The 26,102-nt window shown below is 38.4% G+C and overlaps 1 protein-coding gene across 8 annotated transcripts in view; it reads left to right on the forward strand.

Annotated features, from left to right (window-relative positions):
- Positions 1–25,491, forward strand: part of SEMA6D (semaphorin 6D) — a 71,040-nt gene extending 45,549 nt beyond the window's left edge. Inside the window, exons 1-19 of one of the 8 annotated variants that reach the window (XM_027843112.1) lie at positions 81–100; positions 6,787–6,953; positions 7,377–7,488; positions 8,065–8,125; positions 8,263–8,325; positions 8,438–8,539; positions 8,784–8,874; positions 10,695–10,814; positions 11,436–11,524; positions 12,607–12,824; positions 12,916–13,047; positions 13,998–14,153; positions 14,250–14,423; positions 16,402–16,542; positions 16,648–16,725; positions 17,092–17,192; positions 17,554–17,610; positions 19,231–19,398; positions 21,732–25,491. In XM_027843112.1, the coding sequence (XP_027698913.1) occupies positions 6,845–6,953; positions 7,377–7,488; positions 8,065–8,125; positions 8,263–8,325; positions 8,438–8,539; positions 8,784–8,874; positions 10,695–10,814; positions 11,436–11,524; positions 12,607–12,824; positions 12,916–13,047; positions 13,998–14,153; positions 14,250–14,423; positions 16,402–16,542; positions 16,648–16,725; positions 17,092–17,192; positions 17,554–17,610; positions 19,231–19,398; positions 21,732–23,011 (3,252 nt within the window). In that variant the 5' untranslated portion in view covers positions 81–100; positions 6,787–6,844 and the 3' untranslated portion in view covers positions 23,012–25,491. Of the gene's footprint in view, positions 1–80; positions 101–6,786; positions 6,954–7,376; positions 7,489–7,799; positions 7,941–8,064; positions 8,126–8,262; positions 8,326–8,437; positions 8,540–8,783; positions 8,875–10,694; positions 10,815–11,435; positions 11,525–12,606; positions 12,825–12,915; positions 13,048–13,997; positions 14,154–14,249; positions 14,424–16,401; positions 16,543–16,647; positions 16,726–17,091; positions 17,193–17,553; positions 17,611–19,230; positions 19,399–21,731 lie in introns of those variants that run through there. The other 7 variants (XM_027843111.1, XM_027843113.1, XM_027843114.1 and 4 more) reach the window with 7 other exon arrangements.
- Positions 25,492–26,102: the final 611 nt, after the last annotated feature.

Here is a 26,102-nt window from a genome sequence, read left to right on the forward strand (position 1 = left end):
ATCAATATTTGTCGAATTAAATTATTGAATGGGAGTTCAAAGAATGGAGATTAAAACACTGATGGTACACCACAGTGCCTCCTGGCATATATAATATTGTGTGAGTATTGTTGCTATTCACAACTAGAGGTTCTAAAAACTACATCTTTTACAGTGGGTGGAGAACCTCAGTGATATCAAGGTGCTTCTTGCAGCATCCAGAGGCTGTAACTGGCCTAGAGGATACCACGGACTTTGTGGGTAGGCAATATTAAAGCAGTCGTAAAAACGGGAGGAGGTTTGCTGATGCCAAGTGTACTAGGTATTACAGAGATCCTCCAGGATGGCATGATGGGAATAATGCTGGACTGGGGAGTCTAAACACCTGAATTCAAGTTATAGCTGCCACATTTTCTATTTGTGTATCCATGGGCAAGCCACTTAATTTTCCTGAGCGTCATTTTTCCGTAAAATGAGGATAATACACATCTCTATATAAAATAAGATAATGTATCTTTGTAAACTTTAAAGCACTCTGTGTCTATCATTAATACTAATTTTCCATCATTATTATTATTATTATTGCCATTACCATTATTATTATTATCAGTACCATTATTAATAATATAAGAGATAAACTTATGTATCAATAAATTTATTATTAATGATGTAATATATTTATATCATGGATATGTTGTTGTTGTTGCTGTTGGGAAATCACCTTGTACACATACATTGACTGGCTGACCAAGGACAAGTCATTTAATCTATCAGTGCCCCAGGTTAACCCTTTAAGACTACAAAGCTGGTCCTCGTCTGTGCTGGTAGAAGGAACTGGGAGTTCCTTATCTAGTGCTTCTTAAACTGTGGTCCATGACCTCTTAGTCTTAAACTAAAAATCCAGTGCTTCTTAAACTGTAGCTCACAAACCACAATTTAAGAAGTGCTGAGGAGTGGAAAAAGTTTAAGCCCTGCTTATACCAATGACAGGTCCAGCTGCCCTTTATCCCTCTTTTCCCCAAATGCTAACTCTATAAATGTGAGTTGTTATTTATGGTAGCTGGAGCTTACCAGTTAAAAAAGACTTCAGAAGAGACTAGAAAGTGAGGCCAGCCATATATAGTTGGATACAAAACACAAATGTTCCTGTATAAACCATCACCTATTTCTGTCTTCTGTTAAGAGTCGGTGTGATATAGCAAAATGGTCTCCAGAATGGTGTCCCATCCCCCTAGGAGGCACTCATTTAAACACATAATTTGTGTACTTTGCTAGGTGCTAGAAATACAAAGACAGAAATGAAAGTATCTGCTGCCGTCAAGGAGGTTTTACTGTATTGGCAGAAATATGAACATGTTTAAATATTATAAAACATATACCAAGTAAATAAAAGGTAATTTTTTAGGGGAGGCACTAGCAGTTGGAGGGGATCAGAAAGGTCCTCATGTAGGTAGTGGCATCTGAGCTGAGTTTTGAAGGAAATGAAGGGGCGGGATTGAGGAAGGAGTACATTCCAGGCATGGGATGGAGGTGATGATAGATAGTTCACCTATAATGTGAGGAATAGCAAGATGTGACCAGTTTGGCTGGACCAAAGAGTATATGTAGAGTAATAACGTATGATAAATAATAAACCATGACCCTACGCTTTGAGGGCATCCTGCAAGTGACTCCTGGCTGCTTAAAAGTGGCAACTTCTGGTTAGAGAGCCCAGTTCTTTCCCTGGCAGGGAAAAGAGGGGACTATCATAAAAATATAGAAGGGATGCTCTTGGGTTTAGATTTTTCTACTTTCCATATTTAGTGTTTTGGGTTGGTTTGTTGGTTTGTTTGTTTTCCTTTATGAAAAGCTGATACACAGGAGGAAAATAGGATGTAGCCTGTAAGACATGTGACTACCTATGTTGGACTGTTTCTGCAACCACAGAACTTTCCTGACCAGCGTTTATGGAGGCACAGCAAAGCAAAGAAAGAATCTGCTATGAGGGTGGAGAGAGAATATTTTCCCTTAATGTTCCAAAGTCACTTAACCTCTCAGTATCGGTTTTCTGAGGGTCTAATGAGATCACATATGGAAAGCATTTTGCAAACTCCAAAACACTATATAAATGTTTGTTGTTGCTGTTCACTTGTGTCCAACTCTTCATGACTCCATTTGAGGTTTTCTTGGGAAATTTCCTTCTCCAATTCATTTTGCAGATGAGAAAACTGAGGCAAACAGGGTTAAGTAACTTGCCCAGGGTTCTACAGCTAGTAAGTTATCTGAGGCTGGATTTGAACTTAGGAAGATGAGTTTTCCTGACTCTGTGGCGCTCTGTGGCGCTCTATTCCCTGAGCGACCTAGATGCCCCATATAAATAAATGTTAGTTACTGGTTATTATTATTGTTACAATTAAAAGGGCCCATTATCCAGGGATCATTGTTACTTGCAGAATACCTTCAAAAATTCTCAATTCCCATCTCCTAACATGTGTTTGTTTTTTTTTAATTTTTCCATCACAATTATTCCAGCCTCTGATGGGATATATTGAACTGTTTTGCTTAAATGTCTTATAGTGAGAGAGAGAGAGGCAAGGACAAAGAAAGAAAGACACAGAGAAGGAGAGAAGTGGCGGAGGGGAGGGGAGAAAGAGAGAGAGAGAGTTTAAAGATGACATTATGCTGTTATGGACAGGAAGCATTGGTTCTGTTGGGGAAGAATGTGGTTGTTGTGGGGGGAAGGGAGGGTTGTAATTTGAAGAGAAATCATTTTATGCAGTGTCAGATGAATGAATTACAGGAAATGATAGCTCACTAGGCAGCTAGCCTCTGTCCTATGAGTCAGCACTGATTCAGTCTTCAACCTTGTTGCACCCTTTCCAGGAAGGTGCAGTACCCAGTCGACTCTCTGTAGGACAGCAGGTCTATGTCTACATGATATCAATAGATTCCTGGGCAAAATACCAAGGTGCTTGACTGATTTTTTTTCCCTAAGGCTCTAGGACTAAAGATTATTTCATCTTTGTCTCATCATTTTTAAATTTCTGTTTTCGTGTAAGCTTTATAATGTATTTAATTATTAGTTTCAGTAGTATCTGTATGTACTTTATACTTAGTGGTTTGTACCTTGACGAAACACTAGTACACAGGGGAGAAATAGGATGTAGCCTGAAATATGTATATGATGGCCCATGATAGGCTATTTCCTCATGGCTACCAAAGAGCTTTCTGACTAACATTTATTCATCGAGGTGTTTGTAAATATCCAGATAAGTAGAAAGTTTTTCCAGTTTTTATCTCATTGTATCAAAAAACAGCATAGAGATCTCCTCTTTTTTTTTCTCCCATCTATAGCAGTAAAGGTCTTAGTTCTGGTGCTCTAGCATAATTTAATTATCGCCAGAACATCTCATATTTACATCATGCTTCACCTTTTCAAAGGGCCTTATAAACTTGATAACCCCCTGTGAGGAAGATAAGGCTGGAAGAACTTACCTCAGTAGAGGTATAAGACCTTTAGAGGTCGTTTTGCTCATTCCTCAGGCTCATGCAGTAATATAAGCCTAGAATAGCCCAGAGCAGTGGAGTGACTTTTACGATAGCTAGAGGAAGCCACTGACTGAGGTAGGATTCAAATTGTAGGACATGAGGTGGGATTTCCCAGACCCCAAGAGCAATGTTGGGTAAGCTTTCCTAGCAAATGAGCCATTTTAGGGAATTGTCATGAAAGATTCTGATCTCCCCTCAACCCAAAACTGCTGCTAGATGAATTTCTAGGGTCGCAGCCACCATTTAAGGGAAAGATCTCCATCTTGGGACTACTACTGCCTTTTGTCTCTCAGCTGGGTGCTGAAATGGATAGAATACTGGGCCTTGAAGTTAAGAAGAGTCAAGTTCAAATCCACCCTCAGATACTTGCTAGCTGTGTGATTCTGGGTAATTTACTTAACCTGTCTGCCTCAGTTTCTTCAACTGTAAAATTTGAATAATAATAATAATAGCACCTATTTCCCAGGGTTGTTGTGAAGATCAAATGAGATAGTATTGATAAAGGGCTTAGCATAGTGCCTAGAATATAGTTGGAACTTTCAAAATGTCTTCAACACCACTCACACTCAACCAGTTAAGGTGCACAAAACTGTTTGAACAATGCATAAAGTGCCTTACAGTGAGAGGGTTTCAGTTTAATTCTCAGCTCTCTTATTCACTATCAATGTAACCCTGGTCATGTTCCTCTCCGGGCTTCAGTTTCCTATTCTGTCAAATGAGGAGAGAGCTCTAGATGATGATCTCAAGGTCCCTTTTAGCTCTACTTTCTGTGATTCTGAAAAGCTCAGGTACCAATCTATATAGATAAGTAGATATATAGATAGACAAATTACAAGCCCCCTGTTTTTTGACTCAATTTGATAACTCCATTTAATATTCTAAGTAGAATTTTCAGAGACTATTATTCCTCATTTTATTAATTTTATATTTAAACTATATTAAAATACTTTAATATGTTTAAATATAAAAAAGAAATGTTTATTTTCTGCAACCCTAGAATTCATTGTTTTATATATAAGATGTATTAAAATATTTTAATATGGTTAAAATAAATATGTTTATCTATTTTATATTTAAGATATATAAAATATTTAATATAGTTAAAATAAATATTTTATATTTTAAATCCATTAAAATAGCTTAATATATTTAAAATAAATATTTTTTTGGGTGTTTCCCTGTCTTGTTGCCCCACCCACCCCCAAGGCACTTATACTCTGCGGGCAGATAAAATTTTCCCTTTAAGGTCTGTTAGTCACTGTATAAGCAAGAGTGTCTTCAGGAGTGGACTGAATTCAAGCAGTCTCCTTACATCCTGCACAGTACTGTTTTCCTAGTCTTCCACTTATAGACATCTCTGTTCCAGTTTTCTCTTTTTCCTAGTCAGATTTTATAAGCTGATCCTTGCCCTCCTTCTCAAGCCTTCCTAAATCTCTATCCTTGAAGTAGGCCCAAATAATCATCCTGATTTCTGACCTTCCCCACTCCTGCCCAGTTTTTCTAAAACACTTTCCTATTTATTTTCATCTCCATCTTCCATTTAGCAAAAGCTTTTGGAAGCTAGTATACCTTTCATCTGGGCTTCAATATATTTATTCCAGTATTGTTCTTTCTTTACAATGGCAACATTCCCCAAACTCACATTTACACGTATGATTGCTCTAAGAACGGTGTAAGCAGCAATCTTGTTGCCTCTGGCCAAGAGGATGGAATTCCCTGGGAGCTGGAATAATCTCATGCCTTCATGTTAGCCTCTCAGTGGGGAGAAAATCCAGGTGTTTTTATAGTAGCTGGCAGTCCAAATTGGCAGAGAGAGTTTGGGCAAAGTGGGGTCTTTGGAATTTTGCATATGTATCCTTCCATCCCATTGAGAGCTATCAAGAGAGTAGAGCAAGGGCCCTGAGGTTTTGGTTGCTGCTGGGTTTTTTAAGTTAATTAAGCTTTAATAACATCCTCCAGAGTAAACTTTTTTATTTGGCGAATTGTAATCTCAAGGGCCTTAGGGGATATGTGGTTCAACCCCTGCCCAGTGGATGGTTCCCCTCTCCAACATTCCCAGCAGACCAGCTATTACTATCTTCATGCTGTGTAAGGGAAAAAAAAATCCACAAGCATTTAATTAATTTGTTTCTATGGAAAAAGCGAAGGATTTGGTATCAGAAGATCTGAGTCCAAATCCCACTTCTACATCTTACTACCTGTTTGAGATACTTAATCTCTTTGGGCCTCATTTTCTCTATCGGTTAAAAAAATTAGGGATGAAGAAGGGATAGAACAAAATGGTCTTTTAATGTTTGTTCTAGTTTCCAATCTATGATCCTGTATAACTTGCTATGTATCCTTAGGCTAGTAGCTTCCTCTCTCAGGGCCTCAGTGTCCTCATGTGAAAATTAAGGAGCTGGATGAGATGATCTCAGAACTTGGAGTTCTAATATTGTAAGAAGTCAGGTCTACCTAATGTATTTTAATATGGCATGTGTCTGAAGGTTTTCATTAAAAAATATTTATACTTGGGTGATCTCTCTATTTATCAAATCAGCTATTTAATCTCTGCCATCTTTTTTTTTTTTTTTGCCACATTATACAAGGAACCTTTTTTTTTTCCCCTGTCATTTCCTCTTACCCATCTCACCTGTACCTATATTCAAGGCTACGTATTTAGTGGCCGCCATATTTTGATTACTACCAAGTCCAGGATAAACAAAACCAAACCACCAAAACTACTCACAAACTTTGGGTTTAAACTCCTCATTATGCTTACAGCAATAGCATAGTATCGTCTGCAGCCAATAGGTTACTAGGGTGACGGCCATCATTATCTCTCTGGATATCTGTGAGGGCAGCTTAGGCATTTTATGGGGTGGAGGGAAATTCTGTAGTGGATGCTTTTCAGGGGGGTTGGGGGAAGGGAAAGAAATTGCAGTTTAATTAAAATTCTAATCCCAACTTTCACCGTCTTCTTGCCAAGTCAGCAGCCTGCATTTCTGTCTGTGGTTCTTGTGACTTTGCTGTGATGACATACATAGTTACCTTAAAAAAAAAAAAAAAGGCCTGTGAATTTGCCTAAAAAATTCACAAACATCCATACGCTTCCCAGATGCTAAATTTAATCAGTTCTGGAATGCTGCCACTTTCTCCCTGTGTTTGTAAAGGTGCCTCATCCAGAGCTGCCAGCGTTTATGGGGAGGGGAAGGAGGGGGGAGAAATTGAGCTGATTACAAATAAGAAAACAGTTTTATCACAGCTCAGAAATCTTTTCAACCTGTTTCTGTTTTGCAGGTAGCTAACCAGGATTTCTGAAGAGGCTCTGCTCTTTTTTTCTCCCCTTTGACCAACCATGAGGCACCCCTTACTTTGTGCATATATACTGTTAATAACCATCTCCCAGCTGAGGGCAGTCAGTTTTCCTGAGGACGATGAACCCATCAATACTGTTGATTACCACTGTAAGTAAGCCATAGAATGATTCCTTTTTCAAGAGAAAGAGGCACTTTGGTTCTCAATTCCTTGGCATGTTTTGTAGAGATAGGCACTTTTATTTGCTTTTTTTTTTTAATAAGGCATTTTTAATTTTGAATTTATCCCTGATTATTTCTTAGGTTTTTCTTTTCTCTTTTTTAAACCACAAAATTAGGCAGTTTTGTTCAGGTGTTCTTTTCTAAAGCAATCAGAAATAAGTCGTGTAATTTTGGTATAAAAAAAGACCATTTGCTGACATTTCCCATCTTTTATTCATTTACATTCAGGACATTACCAGAGGAATTTAGTTAAAACCCTTCTACAACTAGTATATACAGCTAATCAATGCTCTCTATTGATCTTCCAACTCCATAATCCTGACTGATGGTGTAGGCCATTTTCACTTGCAGATTCAAGGCAATATCCAGTTTTTAGAGGACGTCCTTCAGGCAATGAGTCTCAGCACAGGCTGGACTTTCAGCTGATGTTGAAAATTCGAGACACACTTTATATTGCTGGCAGGTAATTTTCCTCTCGTTGGTTTATTAGATTAAAATTCTTTTCTCTAGTGGTGCATGCTTTAATGCATCTAGTTCATGAAAAAGCAATATGTAGATAGCGATCAAAAATCAGAAGTAGGCAAGAGAAAAGGGGAGGGGGAGGAACCAAGGTACCCAGAAAATTCCCAGAATTCTGTAGTGGGGACGACATTCGGAGACAAAGCATTCATCAGCACTTTGTTACCCTAGCTGTTAAGGTCTCACACTTGACTTTTCTTTCTGAAAACTCTTAAGAATAGCTGGGAAATAATTCTTCCCTCTTTCTTAACTTAGAATGAACCAGCTGAAAATCATAAGTATGTTTATGCTTATACTTTGAGCTACCGTGATAACACCTCTCCCTGACTAGTGAAATGATCCAAAGGCATCTTACTCATGAAAATATGCCCTTTGTTGACTAAATTGTTTCAGAAGGTAAGAAATCTCTAAGGGCTTTGCAGCATATTAGACAGACAGATCTGTTTAAAAAAAAAAACAGAGACAAGCTTCTCATTTTTATGCCTTCTAATAACATGGCCTATTTCTTTATTTCCAACAGGGATCAAGTTTATACTGTAAATTTGAATGAAATCCCCAAAGCAGAAGTGATACCAAGCAAGGTAAGCAACTTTTTTTCATGAAATTGATTGGAATTTATCTATCTCTCCCCACCCCATGTATCCTCCATCTCTGAGAAAATATTTCCAAGGTAAAAAAGAAAATTAATCTCTCTTTTTTTTAAATTTGATTAAAACAGAAATTAACGTGGAGGTCAAGGCAACAGGATAGAGAAAACTGTGCCATGAAAGGCAAACACAAAGTGAGTTCAACTATGGAAAGCTTGGAGTATTTCTAGTTTTTAGAGGGGTATTCTCTCAGAAAGCATGTGAAAAATTGATTATTAATGTGTAACTCGATTTTTTTTTTTTTAGGATGAGTGCCACAACTTTATTAAAGTGTTTGTTCCAAGAAACGATGAGATGGTTTTTGTCTGTGGCACAAATGCATTTAATCCCATGTGCAGATACTATAGGGTAAGTACATTGGATATGATATGATTTGTCTGTTATTGTTATAGGCTTTTAAACCTTCACTATTTCAATGTCAAAGTTGAGTTTTCTAGTCTGTACCCCAGTGACTTGTTTTCTCTCTAATGCTGTGGAAGAATAGAGACAGACAGAATTTGTCATATAGAATTACAACAAGAGTCAGACACAGTTGCCTTCAAGCTGGTACATAGAACAGATGTGATGCCTGCTCTTTATTCTTCTTTTGCAGCTGAATACCTTAGAGTATGATGGGGAAGAAATTAGTGGCTTGGCAAGGTGCCCATTTGATGCCAGACAAACCAATGTTGCCCTCTTTGCTGGTAAGATTTTTTTCTAGTCATGATTCCAAACAACTATTGACATTAAAGGAGATGAAGGATTTTTTACAGGAAAGCCTATGGCCACTTGGATAGTATCTTTGACACAGGTGTGCTGAAAGTCAGATCTTTAAATAGGTTTCCAGAAGATGTTGATGGGAAGTGAAATTCTTTCAATGAAAGTTACAATAATTCCAAAAGAGAAGTGACTATTTAGGTGATAACAAATCATATGTATTATACTGGAAAGACTGCTCTGTGTGGAGCAAGGAGACCATATTTCCAGTCCTGGATCTGCTATTTAATTAGCTATATGAACTTGGAAAAGTAATTTTCTTAACTACTCTGTGCCTCAATTTCCTAACTGTAAAATGAAAGTAATGATACAAGAGGGACAGTGTGATTTGGTGGATAGATTTGCTAGATTTGTATGCTAGATTTGAATTCAAAAAGTCCTGAATTTGAATGTGACCTCTGATACGTAGTAGCTGTGTGTGCACATGGACACATTTAATTTCTCCAAATCTATTTCCACATCTATAAGATGGCCATAATAATACTGTCAGGACCTACATCATGACAGGCAACAAGGTATAGTGACCAGAAGACCACCATTGGAGTCAGGAATACCTGGATTCAAGTTCTGCCTTTGACATATACTAGATCAGAGGTTCCCAAGTTTATCTGGCTTACCACCACCTTTTCAGGAAAAAAAATTACTCAGCACCCCCCTGGAATCTACTTTCTTTAATTAGTGATTTTTTAAAAAAATTTGCATCATTTTGAAAATATAATTTTTTTTTAAAATGATGCACCTTAAATTAATAATTTATTGTAAATTTATGGTTTTTTTCCTGCATTGAAATTTTTATGATGCAATATTACATCATGTAACCATATAGTATCATATTGTAAACAAGTCATTACACACACATATTCCTGCCAATGCATGCTGGACTTCCTGACGATACACAACATACTTGCCTACCAACACTTGCTTGTTAAGACCTGTTGGTAGACTTGACCACTGATTGGTTACTTAAATTTTGTATGTTTATTTGGAAAATAGTGTAATCACCATGACTTTAACTCTGTTGTACAACAGATGAAACATGTAGGAATGATTTTTCAAAATTTTCTTTTCTTCTCTTCTTTCTTTATGCTTCCACTGCTCCCTTATTTTTATTCAACACCCCCACAACTGCACCAGAGGCTACTATTGCCCCCCCCATTATTCCAGTGCGTCCTAGGGGGTGGCATCACCCACTTTGGGAACCTCTGTAACTAGATGAATGACTCTTAGCAAGTTTCTCAGGGCCTCCAGGAAACTCTGTAAGACTTTAAGTTAGAGAGGAGTTGTTGATTTGCATCTGTTGGGAGAGTTTTCCCACCAAGATTTCCCCACATAGATGCAATCACAGGTCCAAATAAAAGTGAAAAAAAAAAAAGCCTACCTCCCAACATTGTTGGGAAGTTTAAATGAGATAATGCATGTAAACTATTTGCAAACATTAAATCTCTAAATAAATGCTAGTTATTAGTATTTGCCCTGATTATCTCAAAGGATTTTTGCATGTGTCAACATAAATTTATAGCTTAGAGACCATCTGAGCCAGTGCCTCTTTTCAGATGTGAACTCTGAGGCCACATGACAGACATACAAAGTATTATTATTGTGACTAAGAGATTGTAAGCTACCTGAGAAATGGGAGCAACTCTCAGTTATTTTTGCATTGTCCTTTGTGCCCATTGCACTTTGCACATAGTAGGAGCTTAATGTTTTATTCAGTTGCTATATACCAAATCTAGAACTCTTGTTTCAGATGGCAAACTGTATTCTGCAACAGTAGCCGATTTCCTGGCAAGTGATGCTGTTATTTATCGGAGCATGGGCGATGGATCTGCCCTACGAACCATAAAATATGATTCCAAGTGGATAAAAGGTACCTTTGAAAAATGGAGCCAAAGATGAGCTAGCCAAGGGCCCTGAGACGGAGGAGGTCCAATAGTAGACCGCTGTTTATTTAGCTATATCACAATCTGCTTCTGGCAAAGTCTAGGGAAGGGAGCCCTTGATTGGGAGTCAAGGGACCAGAATTCACATCAGGAGTCTGACCTCAGCCAGGCTCTTTTCCACATGATCCTCGGCAAATCGTTGTATAAAATCCTAGTAAGGATAAATTTGGTGAATGTCTACAGACGTAAGAATTGAGATAACTGAACTGTTTCTGTGGACCTGGAATTCAAGGTTTTATTTCGAGTGTAAGAGTTTTTCTCTCCTAGTTAAATAGGTTAATGAATAAATCTGTAGAAACAAAGACCTTTGCTGTAGTATAATTCCCTGTAGACCTTTTACAGTCCATTAGCTGACATTAAAGACTCTAAGTTCAATGAAGCTTGAATACACCCATATTTGAACTCCTTAAAATCTTTGGCATATCAGAGCTCTTGTTGACTTGTTTGTATGTAACTAAGGGACATCTGTCAGTCATTCATAGCACTCAGTGTCTAATACTAATTGAATTCTCCTTTAGATACCAGTTTGTCTTCAATTTTTCTTTCAGAACCACACTTTCTTCATGCCATAGAATATGGAAACTATGTTTATTTCTTCTTTCGAGAAATTGCTGTAGAACATAATAATTTAGGCAAGGCAAGTATATGATAACAGACTTATGTTATGTGGCACTGTGTGGGAGTGAGAGACTGATCTGGGAGAGTTAGTGACATAGTTGTGACACCTTCTTCAGGTATGGCTGCATTGCATGTTGTCCATAAAGGTTTTTTGGCTATCTTGGGAAGAGTATTGAATTTGGAGTCACAGGACTCGAGTTCACATCTTCGCTCACCTTAAGTCTTACTACTTGTTGTGACCTTGGGCAAAGCATTGGGCCTCAGTTGACCTCTTTAAGTACCTTAAAACCCCGACGGGGCTTTCTTATGATAATGACTTCTGGGGAGACTTGAACAATGTCCAAAGTAGAAACAGCAGCTTTGAGACTCTCATTTTCTCTATCTTCATGGGTTTTTATCTGTAAGTATCATCTTTGCTAGTTTCTTAACCCTCTAGAACTAGTCTTTTTTTCTGAATGACACAAAGCTATTTGAAAAGTAGGCTACTAAAAAAAAAAAACAAGACACATTAGAAATGAATTTTTCTATAACTAAGACTTACATATATTACTCTCCATCCCACCTCCACATGCACATGTATACGTATGCACACACTTCCCTGCCCCAATATTAGATTTCGTGGACAGTATGAACATCTGGGAAAAAATTAGGTCAGATCCAGGAGAAGCAGCTAGGTGGCTCAATGGATAGAGCACAGGATCTGGAATCAGGATGACCTGAATTCAAATATGACCGCAGACACTTACTGGCTTTGTAACTCTGGACAAGTCACTTAACCTCTGCCTCAGTTTCCACATTGTTAAAATGAGAATAATAATCACACCTGCCTCCCGGGGTTGTGGTGAGATTCAAATGAGATAATATTTATAAAATGTTTTGCAAATCTTAAAGCACTATATAAAAAAGTTTTAGCTGTTATTGCTAAAATAGCCCTTCTCTCTAATTTTCTTAGTCTGGTATGAATTCGTTTTGTTAAAAAAAAGGCTTCCTCTAAACCAGACAGTTTTCCTGTTTTGTATTGATCTCTTGAAAAACAGCTTTCTTTCTCCTGATTTTCCCCTGCATTCACTCCCTGCTGTTCTTCTTTCTCTATCCGGGCAGGCTGTGTATTCTCGCGTGGCCCGTATATGCAAAAATGACATGGGTGGCTCCCAGCGGGTCTTGGAGAAACACTGGACTTCTTTCCTCAAGGCCCGGCTCAACTGTTCTGTCCCTGGGGATTCGTTTTTCTACTTTGATGTTCTTCAGTCCATTACTGACATCATACAAATCAACGGCATCCCCACTGTGGTTGGCGTGTTTACCACACAGCTTAACAGGTGAGGGACTCCGTGCCTGACCTTCAGAGAAGTTCTTGGCTTCCTTGTTAAAATCTCCTAGTGATTTTTTTTTCTCTCTCTCTTCTTACAGCATCCCTGGTTCAGCCGTATGTGCTTTCAGCATGGATGACATTGAAAAAGTATTCAAAGGAAGATTTAAAGAACAGAAAACCCCAGACTCTGTCTGGACAGCAGTACCTGAAGACAAAGTCCCAAAGCCAAGGTAAAAAAAAAGAGAGAAGAAAGAAAGAAAAAAGAAAAAAGTAGTTGAGGTAGGGGTCTTACTCCTGATACAGTAAAGAATCAGAATTGTAGAATCTTAGCCCCAGGAGAGATGGACAATTCCAACTTCCCACATAGTTCTGGAATTCCTTCCACAATATCCTTAGTAACTTGTCAGTAAAATTGGTTTGTGAATAGCACCTTTGCAAGCTACGGACTATGGAGGGATCATCCCATAAGTGGAAACAGCATTTCTCCTTTGTGACTCTTCAGCACTTCCCTACCTCTCACTGTTGTCCTTTCAGATTCATGGAATCACGCAGTCTCCCATATGGAATGGGCTTTTGAAGTCATCTAGTCTAGGGGTTGTTATTTTTCTGAGTCAAAGACCCTTTTGGAAATCTGGTGAAACCTATGGACCTTTCTCTGAATGTTTTATTTTTTCAATGCATAAAATAAATTACATAGGATTACAAAGGAAAGTGAGTATATTGAAGTATAGATGTAATTTTCCCCCCATTCAAGGTCACAGACCTTCTGAAATCTATTGACAGATTACTTCAGAGCCCATGAACTCCAGGTCAATTACCCCTGATCTAGTCTGTCCCATACCTAAACCCCAAATATTCTCTGCAACATATTGCAAGTGTCCATATAGGATCCATTTGAAGATCTCCAGGAATAGGAGAACCTGTCCCTTTTTGAGGCATCTCAGTCCACTTTTGGATAGTTTTAACTGTTAGAAAGTATTTCCTTATTCAATATGCCTCTCTGTTTCCTATACCCATTGCTACTGGTTCTGTCCTCTGAGCCCAAGCAAAACAAAAATATGTTTCCCCAAATAAAGATGACATCTTCATTTCTCTATTACATATTCTCTTATTAACTTCATTATCTTGCCATAACTTTGATTTTAGTGGAAGAAAAATTAATTGACATTGGTCTTTTCAGGCCTGGCTGTTGTGCAAAGCATGGCCTTGCAGAGGCTTACAAAACTTCGATTGATTTCCCTGATGAAACCTTGTCCTTCATCAAATCACATCCTTTGATGGACTCTGCTGTCCCATCTGTCATTGAGGAGCCCTGGTTCACAAAGACTCGGGTCAGGTAGGCTTGTTCAGGGAATTACACCCGTGTCTACTAGAGTTGTTATTGGCTTGGCACTCAACTTTACCACATCGTTTTTCCTCTCTTCTTTGGTAGATATAGGTTGACAGCTATTGCAATCGACCATTCAGCTGGACCATACCAAAACTACACGGTCATATTCCTTGGCTCAGAAGCTGGAGTGGTACTTAAGATCCTGGCAAAGACTAGTCCTTTCTCCTTGAATGACAGTGTATTACTGGAAGAGATTGATGCTTACAACCATGCAAAGTAGGTACATTTTATAAGGGCTCTTCTCCAGCACAGCCCAAATATTTCCAGTGTTTTCCCTCTAGTCTTTTCTTCTTGGGGACAGCTAAGTGGTGCAAGGAATAGAGTGCCCCGCTTTGAGTCAGAAGACTCATCTTCTTGAGTTCAAATCTGGCCTCAGATACTTACTTAGCTGTGTGACCCTGGGCAAGTGACTTAACCCTGTTTGCCTCAGTTTCCTCATCTGTCAAATGAACTGGTGAAGGAAATGGCAAACCACTCCAGTGTCTTTACCAAGAAAACCCCAAATGGCGTCACAAAGAGTCAAGTGAATAACAACAACCTGTCGTCTTAGACCCCTAAATTAGTCATGGTTTGGTGTGGGAGTATTCTTTCAACCAAAAAATCCCCATATTTATCATTTTATTGGGTTCATGAAGGCAGGGAAGGTGAATTATTGAGCAGACTGAAAATGGATCCACTCTTGCTTCCACCTGAGGAAAGGGAGAAGTTTTTAACACCACCTCTGTTACATTGCTGAGTTATTTTAGGATGCCACATGCTAGCCAACAGTTACAAGTAAAAGAAAAAAAAAGAATTTTTACACATCTTTTCCTGTGTTTTCTTTAACCCCCTATGAAATAAGATCCAGCAAAAAAGTTGGATAAAATCATGCTAAGGATGCTTTTACCATACAGTATGGGGATTCAAATCCAGATCCTCTGGCTTCAGAACCATCAATCTTTCTGCTCTATCACATTATTTCCCTTCCAAGATGGAGTTAATATATGCATTGAAGCATACACTCCTTCCCTTGTTCCCTTTAAAAGTCATGTTTCTCTACTGTACATAATCCAAACTGGAAAACTGACAATCTTCAAGAACCCTTTAGCCAACTTTAAATTTGATCAGTCTTTTTACGTCTATTATCATTACACAGACACAGACACAGACACAGACACACACACACACACACACACACACACACACACACACACACCACCTTTGATACCCATGAGAGAAAAAAAAACCTAAGTAAAAACATCTGATACTATGACCAAGTTGACAAGGCAGATGATATCCTGTTTCCTCTCTGGTATATGCGCAGATGTATGTTTCCTAATCTGTTCTGTGGCATCTTTATTGGTTTTTCCAATGAAGGTGAGTCCAACTTTCTTTTAGTTGAACTTAAGGAAAAATCCAGAGGGGAGTTCATAGGATTTAGACCTTGAAGGGACTTCAGATGTCATCTAGCATAGCACCATCATTTTATAGTTACTGAGCAGCCAAGTGGTACCGTGGACAGAGTGCTGGGCTTGGAGTTAGGAAGACTCATCTTTGTGAGTTCAAATCTGGCCTCAGACATTTACCTGCTATGTGACCCTGGATAAATCGCTTTACCTCTGTTTCCTCATCTATAAAATGGAGGTAATAATAGTACCTGCCTCCTAGGGTTGTTGTGAGGATCAAATGAGATAATAGTCATAAAGCACTTAACATAGTGCTAGAGTAGGTAGTATATAAAAGTTAGATATTACAGATGAGGAAACAGAGGCCCAGAAACATTAAGTAAATTGTCCAAGGTGGGGACATGAGTCAAGTGGTTCAAACCCAAAGCTTCTGAGTCCTTAAATCTGACACTTTTTCATGTTCTTACATATACAGGAAGATCCATTTTTTCCAAAGCAAAAGTAGAAATTCTGATTCTGTAACTATAGATCATCAAAATTCTGAAGCTTCTCCTAACAATCTTTAGGAACCCTTTACCCACCCTTAAACTTGACTTCCTTGGGCTTGATCATTCTCAGAGAGGTAGAAGATAGAACGTGTAAATTATTACACTTAAGAGAAGACAGACATCTACCTAGATTTCTGCAGAGAGCATTTATTCCTCAAGACCTGCCCAGTTCCGGCAGATAGCTACAACCCAAGTGGCTGTCTTCTTCTCTAGCTCACATGGCATCTTACTTGAAACTTCCAAATGTTTCCTACCAAACAGGTGTAGTGCTGAGAGTGAAGAGGACAGAAAGGTCATCTCCCTGCAGCTGGATCAAGATCATCATGCCTTGTATGTAGCCTTCTCCAGCTGCGTTATTAGAATTCCCCTCAGTCGCTGTGAGCGTTATGGGTCATGTAAAAAGTAAGCTGATTTTCTTTTTTCTACTTAACCTGGAAGCTGCCAATGTGGAGACCTTTGGGTGATGGGAAGAACCCATGTTACCTTCTATTCTCATTTTTTATGTAGATCTTGCATTGCATCTCGTGACCCATACTGTGGCTGGTTAAGCCAGGGAGCCTGTGGCCGAGTGAAGCCTGGGATGCTGTAAGTGCCCGTTGTCACATTAGGCAAAATTTCGTTTGTTCCTTTTGATGGTGTGTCAGGTTGAGGCCCTGAATTCTAGCAAAGTTCTAAGAACTTGTCTCTTCTACTGTTATTGGGCATAGACATGAAGATAAGGGCAGGAAAACCATAGCCAGAAAAGGGATATGGGTATGGAGGAAAAACTACATACTGGTATCTTAATCATCCTCATTACAAGCTATTGAGCACAGACACTCATTGTAACAAGGGGATATTTGTATGTAATACTGTTTGCTTTTTTTTTTTTAAACCTTCCCCTATCCTGTATTTGCTAACCAGTTTTATGTTTTTGGTTCTGCTTTGATTGTCACTTGTATTCCTATGAAGGTTGTTAACTGAGGACTTCTTTGCTTCTCATAACCACAGTGCTGGAGGATATGAGCAAGACACAGAATATGGCAACACAGCACAACTTGGGGACTGCCATGGTAAGACGAGATCACTCGGGCCTCTTGCCACCACATTCACATGTGGATATTACTTGATGATCAACTTTTTATTAAGGACGCTGTTCACCTTACCACCTAGCATTTAACTTAAAACTTCGCAAAAGCCGAGTTATTTGGTCTTGGGGAATCAATAGGGAAATTTTCCTTTTTTTTTTTTTTTCCTCTTCACCTCTTAAAACTGCTTAGGAAATCTACAGAAAAGTATTGGAATAGGTTTTTTGTTTTTGTTTTTTGAATTTGCAGTCTTTTAATTTGACTTTTTTTAGTTACTTAGAACTTATAAATTTTTGCTTTCTTTCAGTTACTTTGCACTGATTACTTGTTCCTTTAATTCTTTTAGAAATTTTGCCTACTTCAACTACACCAGATTACAAAATATTTGGCGGTCCAACATCTGGTTAGTTTTTTTTAATTTTTTGATTAATGACTTTTTCTTTCCTTCAGTTCAGCATTTTCAGCCCCCCCTTCTCCCTCCTTTTGCGCAGTTTGGCACCCCTTCATTTTTGTGCTTTGACTCATAACCCCACTGATGGTAGTGAGAGACTTTTTGTCTTTCTGGACACCTCACCCCTCTGTAGCCGCATGTTAACAGTTTATCATTGACCAAGACACATCCTTTAAAAAAATTTTTTTTAAAGAAGGCTAATTAACATAGACTGCATCTCAGCTGCACGCAAGTCAACCTAGCTTTTTTTCCCCCTTCTCCTGCATTGCGAATGTTTCACTTGGCCATCTATACCCAATGGATGGTAGAATTTCGTTGCCTTTCCCCTCTCTCTCTCTCCACCTTTCCCAAGACTTACAAAACAAATACGCATTTGCTAAAATGTGTATTTACAAGTTTTAGAAATGTTACTGAGTGTTTTGTGATCATGGAAATCATCAGGCCTTGTGGCCTGATGAGGGCTTTAGCTAACAGATTACAGAAACCAGGCTCTGATATATTATAATATCAGGGGGCTGTTTCCACACCTGTATTTGTGTCTTGTCACAGTGGATTGACCTAGGACCATTTGCACGGGTCTGAAATGTGATCCTTGAGGTCTTCACCTTTAGAAGTCTGATCTTTTGTTTTGTTTTGTTTTCTAAACTTGCAGAAAATCCACTTAGCTGCTTTCTGTTCTAGGCATGCTAAAACATTTAAGTGTTTTTTGCTCCGACTGGCACTTCTAAAACTCCCTGGCATCTTCATTTCTCAGAGTAAAAGGTGGCAGGCCTGATCCAGGAAGGCATGTTTTCTAGGAAAGTGGTCATTGTTTTGCTTGTGGATTCCATTTCTTTTTGCATGAATCTCTTAACTCTTCTGAAGGCATTTCTACAGGGATCTGGGAGGAACCTTGAGCAAAGTGCATCTAGCCATGCTTGAGGGTTCTGCCGTGGGCCATGATCACTCTGGAGGGAGGGGTGATTGAGCTACAAACCGAGAATTATTCTCACCTAAGAAGAGCATAACCAAAACTTATGGGTGCCCTTCGTTTCCTGGGTCAGAAATCTATTTTTTAAATGTGCCTAATTTCTAAGCAGATTATACTATTGGTTAAGGTTTCTGAACTTTAAAAAAATGCATATTAGGCTTTCATAAGCCCATATCTGGAGCACGTAATATGCATTTTAAAACCTTCCATAAATATTCTTTTAAAAAGAAAAAAACAAAACAAAACAGGAGGAAATTAAATAGCTCTCTCAAGGGAAGGAAACAGAAATTAAATAGGACTGACTTTTTTCCCTCTCCCGGGATAACATGAATGGCCATGGGGTATTCAATGGGAACTTCCGGTGCTTGTTTATTTTTGAAACCTGTTCAATGTTGTTTCATACTTGCTTTTTTATTTTTGTTCCTCCCTTGGAAGGAAGGGATTCGACTTAGTTTCCTCAGATGCGTTTGTGCGAAGAACTAGAAGAAGCTTTCTTTGAATATCACTTACAATTTGCTAAGAAATGCCACAGACTAGTGAGGGGGAAAATATTCTTTCCCCTACACACACACACATTAATAAAAATCTGTTTGCCACCACAGACACGGAGGTATCCTCATCTTCTGTTACCACAATGGCAAGTATCCCAGAAATAACACCCAAAGTGATTGATTCCTGGAAACCTAAACTGACGAGCTCCCGGAAATTTGTAGTTCAAGATGAACCAAACACTTCCGATTTTACTGATCCTTTATCAGGTATCCCAAAGGGTAAGGCCTTACCAGGGAATACATTACAAACTGAGTGGAAACCTGACGTTTGAGGGCTTTCAGTGCAGGGACCCTGGGTCCTGAGGGTACCTTGATTTCTTTTTCTCTGATGGCCCTTGAGAAGTGACACTGGGAAAGTTGTATGTGTTGTTACTTCTACTGCTGGTCGTCTCAGGCCCTTGGGTCTCCTTAGGTTAAGTCTGAATGTGTCCTTTAACAGATGAAAGAAAGAAGTGGACAATTCATAAGGAGAGGGCTGGTAAAACAGCCATGCTAATGATCTGAGAGAGATCAGGCAAGAAATTGGAAGGCTCTTCAAACAACACCAGAAAACAATGCCCACTAATCGGTGCTGCCCACTAAATTAAAGGCAGCTATGAGATTGTGTCCAGCAGCCCAGGCTCTTGCTACATTTATTTTGGCATACATACACATATATATACATACACACACACACACACACACAACACACACACACACACATTTTTTTCCTTGATTATGATATCCCTACTAGTTAAAACTTCATTTAAATAAACATATACATATATACACACATATTTTTTCCTTGCTTACGATATCCCTACTAGTTAATGCTTCAGGTAAATAAATGTATATATGTGTGTATATACACATATACATATACATACACACATATATACTTATACACACACACACCCACATATGTATACATATATATATACACATGTATTTTTCCTTTCTTATGATATCTGTACTAATTAAAACTTCATTTAAATAAATACATATGTATATGCACATATATACATCTATACACACTTATATATATATTACACGCTTTTTCCCTTGCTTATGATAGCAATACTAGTTAATCCTTCATAAAAATAAATATATAAAACATTTATATATTTATATTTTAAATTATATATGAATAAGTTTGCTATATTAATGTAATTAAATATATTATAAATTAAATATATTAAATTATACATGAATATATATTTATTTCTATAAGGCATTTACTAGTATGGCTATCATAAGAAACAAAGAATAGCAACCATTTCACATCTGTCATTTTATTATAAGAAATAATAAGAAAATATGCTTGCTGGATCCTTTTGTACTGGAAAAAAATCCATACTGTACTATTCATCTAACACGATATCAGGTTTCCAAACAGTTTTTATTTTTGTCAGTGCATTGTCATTTATGATTTCTCTTTGTTGATTTGGGATTTTATGTTTTCCTTTTAATCTGTCATTCATAAGTTTCTTTTTTTTTTTACTAGTTTCTTTTTTTCCTCTTGTTTTAGTGATCTCTTCATTCTGCCTTCTCTTTGAATCTTTTATACAATGTCACTGAAATCTATAATAACCATGAACATGACCCCTAAACTAATATTCAAAGGCCTTGGCTACTAACCCAAAGCAAGCAAATCTTAAAATCTCACTCTTATCTTCACTCACTCTGGGATAGTTGTGTCTATTGCATGTAACAGAGCTAGGTTCCTCCTTAAACTAACGTTGTTTTGACTGTGGGATGTCTGTGGTTGCATTAAAAATTCTAATAATTGCCGACTAATCCACTCTTCTTCTAGGTCTAAGTTAAATATCTCTCTTAAAGATTCTTGTACTTTGTTCCTCACTAGCATGTAGTGCCTTTCACTAGACTCTGGATTTTTAAAGGAGTGTATAATTCAAGAGTACTCCTCAGGCAGGAAGGAAAAAAAAAATAATTGGAGCAAACGCACTCAGGGAAACTAGTGACTAACAGCTGCCCAATGAATGCTTCTAGTGTGTGAACAAAATATGTGTGACTATATTTAAAAAAATCCTAACAAATTATCATGATTTTATTAGCATGGTGTGCACATTTATGTTACTTCGTACATGGTTTTTCATAATACCAGCTGCCTTTTGCTATGGATTTGTGGGTTAGGAAGAAAGACATGAGACAAATCCCTTTACAATTCACTAATTGCCTAGGTAGACAATACCTCCTAACCCCAATTTTCTGGCAGAAATCCTTAAAGTTACTAAGATGACATAAACTTCTTATGTAATAAATAGTGAGATGTTAGAGAATGGTAGATAGACAGGCACTGGATCATTAGAGGAGCCTTGTAACAAAGGATAGTCAGGGATGTGAATTCTGATAACAGTCCTCACAGCTATGGTAATCCTCTCACTTGGGAATCCCATAGTAAAGATGAAAAGTTGTGGGAGATGTCACTCCAAATCAAGCTTGTTAACCCTATGGAAGCAGTTTTACTCGTAACATGACAATAACCCTTTTTCAAAACTACTTGCTGGAAGAATTGCTAGGCCCTTAACTTCTATCCTGCATATCTATTACAGGTGTAAGGTGGGAAGTACAATCTGGAGATTCCAACCAGATGGTACACATGAATGTTCTCATCACTTGTGTCTTTGCGGCTTTCGTTCTGGGCGCCTTCATCGCTGGTGTGGCGGTTTACTGTTACCGTGACTTGTTTGTTCGGAAATCCAGAAAGATCCACAAAGATGCTGAATCTGCTCAGTCCTGTACAGACTCCAGTGGGAGCTTTGCCAAACTGAATGGTTTATTTGATAGTCCCGTCAAGGAATATCAACAAAACATTGATTCGCCCAAACTGTACACCAACCTCCTGACTAGTCGTAAAGAGCTACCACCCAACGGAGATACGAAATCCATGATGATGGACCATCGAGGCCAGCCTCCAGAGTTAGCTGCACTTCCTACACCTGAGTCTACCCCTGTCCTCCAACAGAAGACCCTTCAGTCCATGAAAAGCCAATCTGATAAGGCACATGGTGCTTCAAGGAAAGACACTCCTCAGTTTTTCCCTTCTAGTCCCCCACCCCACTCTCCACTAAGTCATGGGCACATTCCCAGTGCTATTGTTCTTCCAAATGCTACCCATGACTATAACACATCTTTCTCAAATTCTAATGCTCATAAAGCTGAGAAAAAGCTTCAAAATATTGATCACCCACTAACCAAATCAAGCAAAAGAGATCACCGGCGCTCTGTTGATTCCAGAAACACTCTCAATGATCTCTTGAAACATCTTAGTGACCCAAGTAGTAACCCCAAAGCCATCATGGGAGATATCCAAATGGCTCACCAGACCCTAATGCTGGATCCAATGGGAAATATGTCTGAGGTTCCACCTAAGGTTCCAAACCGGGAGGCATCATTGTACTCCCCTCCTTCTACTCTACCAAGGAATAGCCCAACAAAGCGGGTGGATGTGCCCACCACTCCTGGGGTCCCAATGACCTCTCTGGAAAGACAAAGGGGCTATCACAAAAATTCCTCCCAGAGGCACTCCATATCAGCTATGCCTAAAAACTTAAACTCACCAAATAGTGTTTTGTTATCGAGACAGCCTAGTATTAGTCGTGGAGGATATATGCCTGCCACAGGAGGTGTGAAGATGGACTACATGCAGGGAACACCAGTCAGTGTTCATCTGCAGCCTTCTCTCTCTAGACAGAGCAGTTATACCAGTAATGGCACCCTCCCTCGGACGGGAATAAAGAGGACACCATCCTTAAAACCTGATGTGCCACCAAAACCCTCGTTCGTTCCTCAGACTACATCAGTCAGACCACTGAACAAATACACCTACTAAGACTTGTGTGTTCTATTCCTGGGTGTTTTAGCCTGTACTGGTTGTAGGAATGATGTTGGGGGGTGTGTACCTTAAGACAAGAGACTCACTTGTATTTAAAGAGAACCAAGTGGCCAAAGAAACTGCTTGACTTTGGCAACATCAGAACTTGCCACATGTAGCTACTGCAAGGCTTCAAAGTACTTGCTTCAAACAAACAAACAAACAAAAAACAAAGGAAGGTGCTGGTCATTCCATTTCTTTTGTTTGGAATTAAGGAGGTGTAGCAAAGGGGCTACTTTACCGTTATAAATAACGAATACAGTACTCAGAAGAATCTGTAAGCAAATACTTGAAAATGGGTTCATTTTAGACTGCCGTGATGTGTGGTCTTCCCATTAAATGTGAACATTTAATATGTATGCATTCACCTTGCCTCTTGCACAAATGTCAAAAAAAGGATGGTAATGTCTCCAAGAAATGAACTTCTAGATTACCAAGCAATTTGCTGAAAATTCAGTCTCTGGCCCAACTGTAGCATTTTTTTTTTCATGTGTGGCATTTTGTCAGTGCCACCAACAAACTGATGTGATTGTGCACGTGCTTATGCACGTGCGTGAGTGTGTGTGTGTGTGTTTGTGTTTGTGTGTGTGTATGTTGTGTATACACTAGGATCTACTTAGGTACCCATTGCATCTTTTATGCTATGGAATTGTTTACATTGAGCATGACTGAACAACAGACAGCAATGTCTTTGTACAGCAGTCCACTGGGTTGAGCTTTGAGATAGAAAATGGAGCCAGGATTCAGGTGATTTAGCTGGAATGATGTGGGACCCAGTGCCAGAATGTAAAAATCCTAAGGAACTTTGTGCTGCTATTCATCCAACCTTCAATTATGATCCTGCCAGTTTTGAGGGATAGAGGTATTAAACATGAGTCTATGGTTTTTCCACCAGTATTTGGTAGCCTGAGCTACCTGTCCACTGTGAATCCAAACCCCAGTCATTCTAGAAACCTTGGACGTACCAATGCAAGGTCATGCTTTGGTTCTGTTCAATATCACCCTGTAGAAAAATTCTTCCCTGTCCTATTCCCCTGTACCCCTTTTCATGCCCACCATCTCTTCCCTTTTTTTTTAAGCGTATGAGAAAATCAACAACAATTGGCCCTACAGAAGCAGTCTGAAAAACTTAACAAGTAGTGCAATCATTTTGTTCATGTTGTGTTATGTGAAGATTTTTCTCCAAAGTCATGCAGGTTATGACAATTTGCTGTAAATATTATGTGTGGGTTTACCTGAATCTGTGCATTTTGTGCCTTATTCATGAGAATGGTAAAAGTACTAGAATCTGTCCGGTGTTCTCACTATCGCACATCATTTTCTGAGTGCCAGTTGTGTTTCTCAACCAGCACCTGAAAAGTTGTTGTTTTGTTTTGTTTTTTTTAAATCATAAAATGATCCAGAACAATTAATGGTTAAAACTTACACACAAACACACAGAAACCAGTCCAACCGTATAGCTGCGGCCTATCCGTTGCCATGATGAACATTCCACGCCTGTTTTCCTCCAGATGAAACACTGAGAATGTGAAATTAAATGAGGTTTCCAGGGTAATGTGACACCTGCCGAGATCTTGTAAAGAGATCATTTATGCGGTTTTACTGAAACCACTTGTAGTTGAGGATGTGCCTCACCGATGACTGTTTTAGTTAACACGTTGCTTATTGAAACTAATGTAGAAAGAACCAAGGCAGAGAGCACTCATGGATTATTAGGACAAAGAAAAAATAATAGATAAAGCTTATTTCTATTATATTGTAGGGGGTGGGGGAGAAGAATTTGCTGAAGGCCAAGGTTTTTGTTTCTTGGTTTTTGTTTTTTACACACAACATAAAATAATGCAATTATTCTTTTCCTTAAAGGATATTGCTTGATAAAGAGCATTATTTCCTGAGAGCTCTGGAAACCCCCAAACTGTCGTCTTTGTTTTTAAAACACTTCAATAGTGTAACTAAATTATTGTAGATTAATAATGAATTAAATCGACCAACCGCCACCAACAAACACTGCTCAGTTCACCCACAACAAATGTTTGTTTGAATTCACTTTACCAATATTAATCCTGACTTGTGTAAAACTGAAACAATACTTGTGCGTGAGCCCTGATAACTTTCTGTAACATTGTGCTGCCTTGTAGAGTGTAATGTGAGTTCTATCAGTATTTATGTTGAAATTTCTAACATTCAATCTAGTCTCAATTCTGTTAATTTAATTTTTTTAAATGCTTTATCCATTTGTGCAAAGGTAAACACAGATTGTATCTTTTTTAATGGTACGGCATAAAAAAGTAACCCTAAATTGAAGTTACTCTATACTGTTTTATAGAGTACTTTAACATGTATAGATATCTTGTAAACTTGTATTGTGGATGTGTAAATACTATGTACTTTGGGTTTTTAACACCGCATGTAAAGTCAAAATAAAATATTCAACTCAATTACATCCTGCTTTTATTATTGTAGCAGATAGGGACTGGACCTGTGATATCATTAGTATAGAGAGAAGAAATTCCCTCTACCAATGGTTGGCCAGCACCTAATCTGCAAGGTCATGTTAAGGAGCTGCTCAGAGGACTGTGGGATTAAGTTACTTTCCTAGGGTCACACTTGTCAGAGGCCAGATTTGAACCTGGGTCTTCTTGTCTCCTAGGCCAGCTTCTGTCCATTACCCTACACTGCTTTTCAGTTGTAATCAACGGATATTATATAACGGAACTGGTCCAAAGAGAACTTGAAAACAAAAAAACAAAACTTGTCACAGTTTAACTCCATATCTATTAAACGGTTTAATAAAAATTTTCCTTAACTAGGAATATTTATTATCATGCTAAATGAATGCTACCATGACCTACCATTATGTCTCACATATCTTCTTGCTGTATAACTTTGTTCAGACGCCTAAATTAAGCCAGATGTATTACACAGGCATTACAGTGAATCACGGGTCATGGATATAGTTATATAGACATTTTGAAAGACTCATGCTTTGATAGTTCCATACACTTTTTTTTTTGGAGTTTCATTTCAAAATTATAGCTGGCCAGTTGGG

The sequence above is a fragment of the Vombatus ursinus genome, unplaced genomic scaffold, assembly GCF_900497805.2.
Source record: "Vombatus ursinus unplaced genomic scaffold, bare-nosed wombat genome assembly UNPS02014894.1, whole genome shotgun sequence".
NCBI classification, from domain to species: Eukaryota; Metazoa; Chordata; class Mammalia; order Diprotodontia; family Vombatidae; genus Vombatus; species Vombatus ursinus.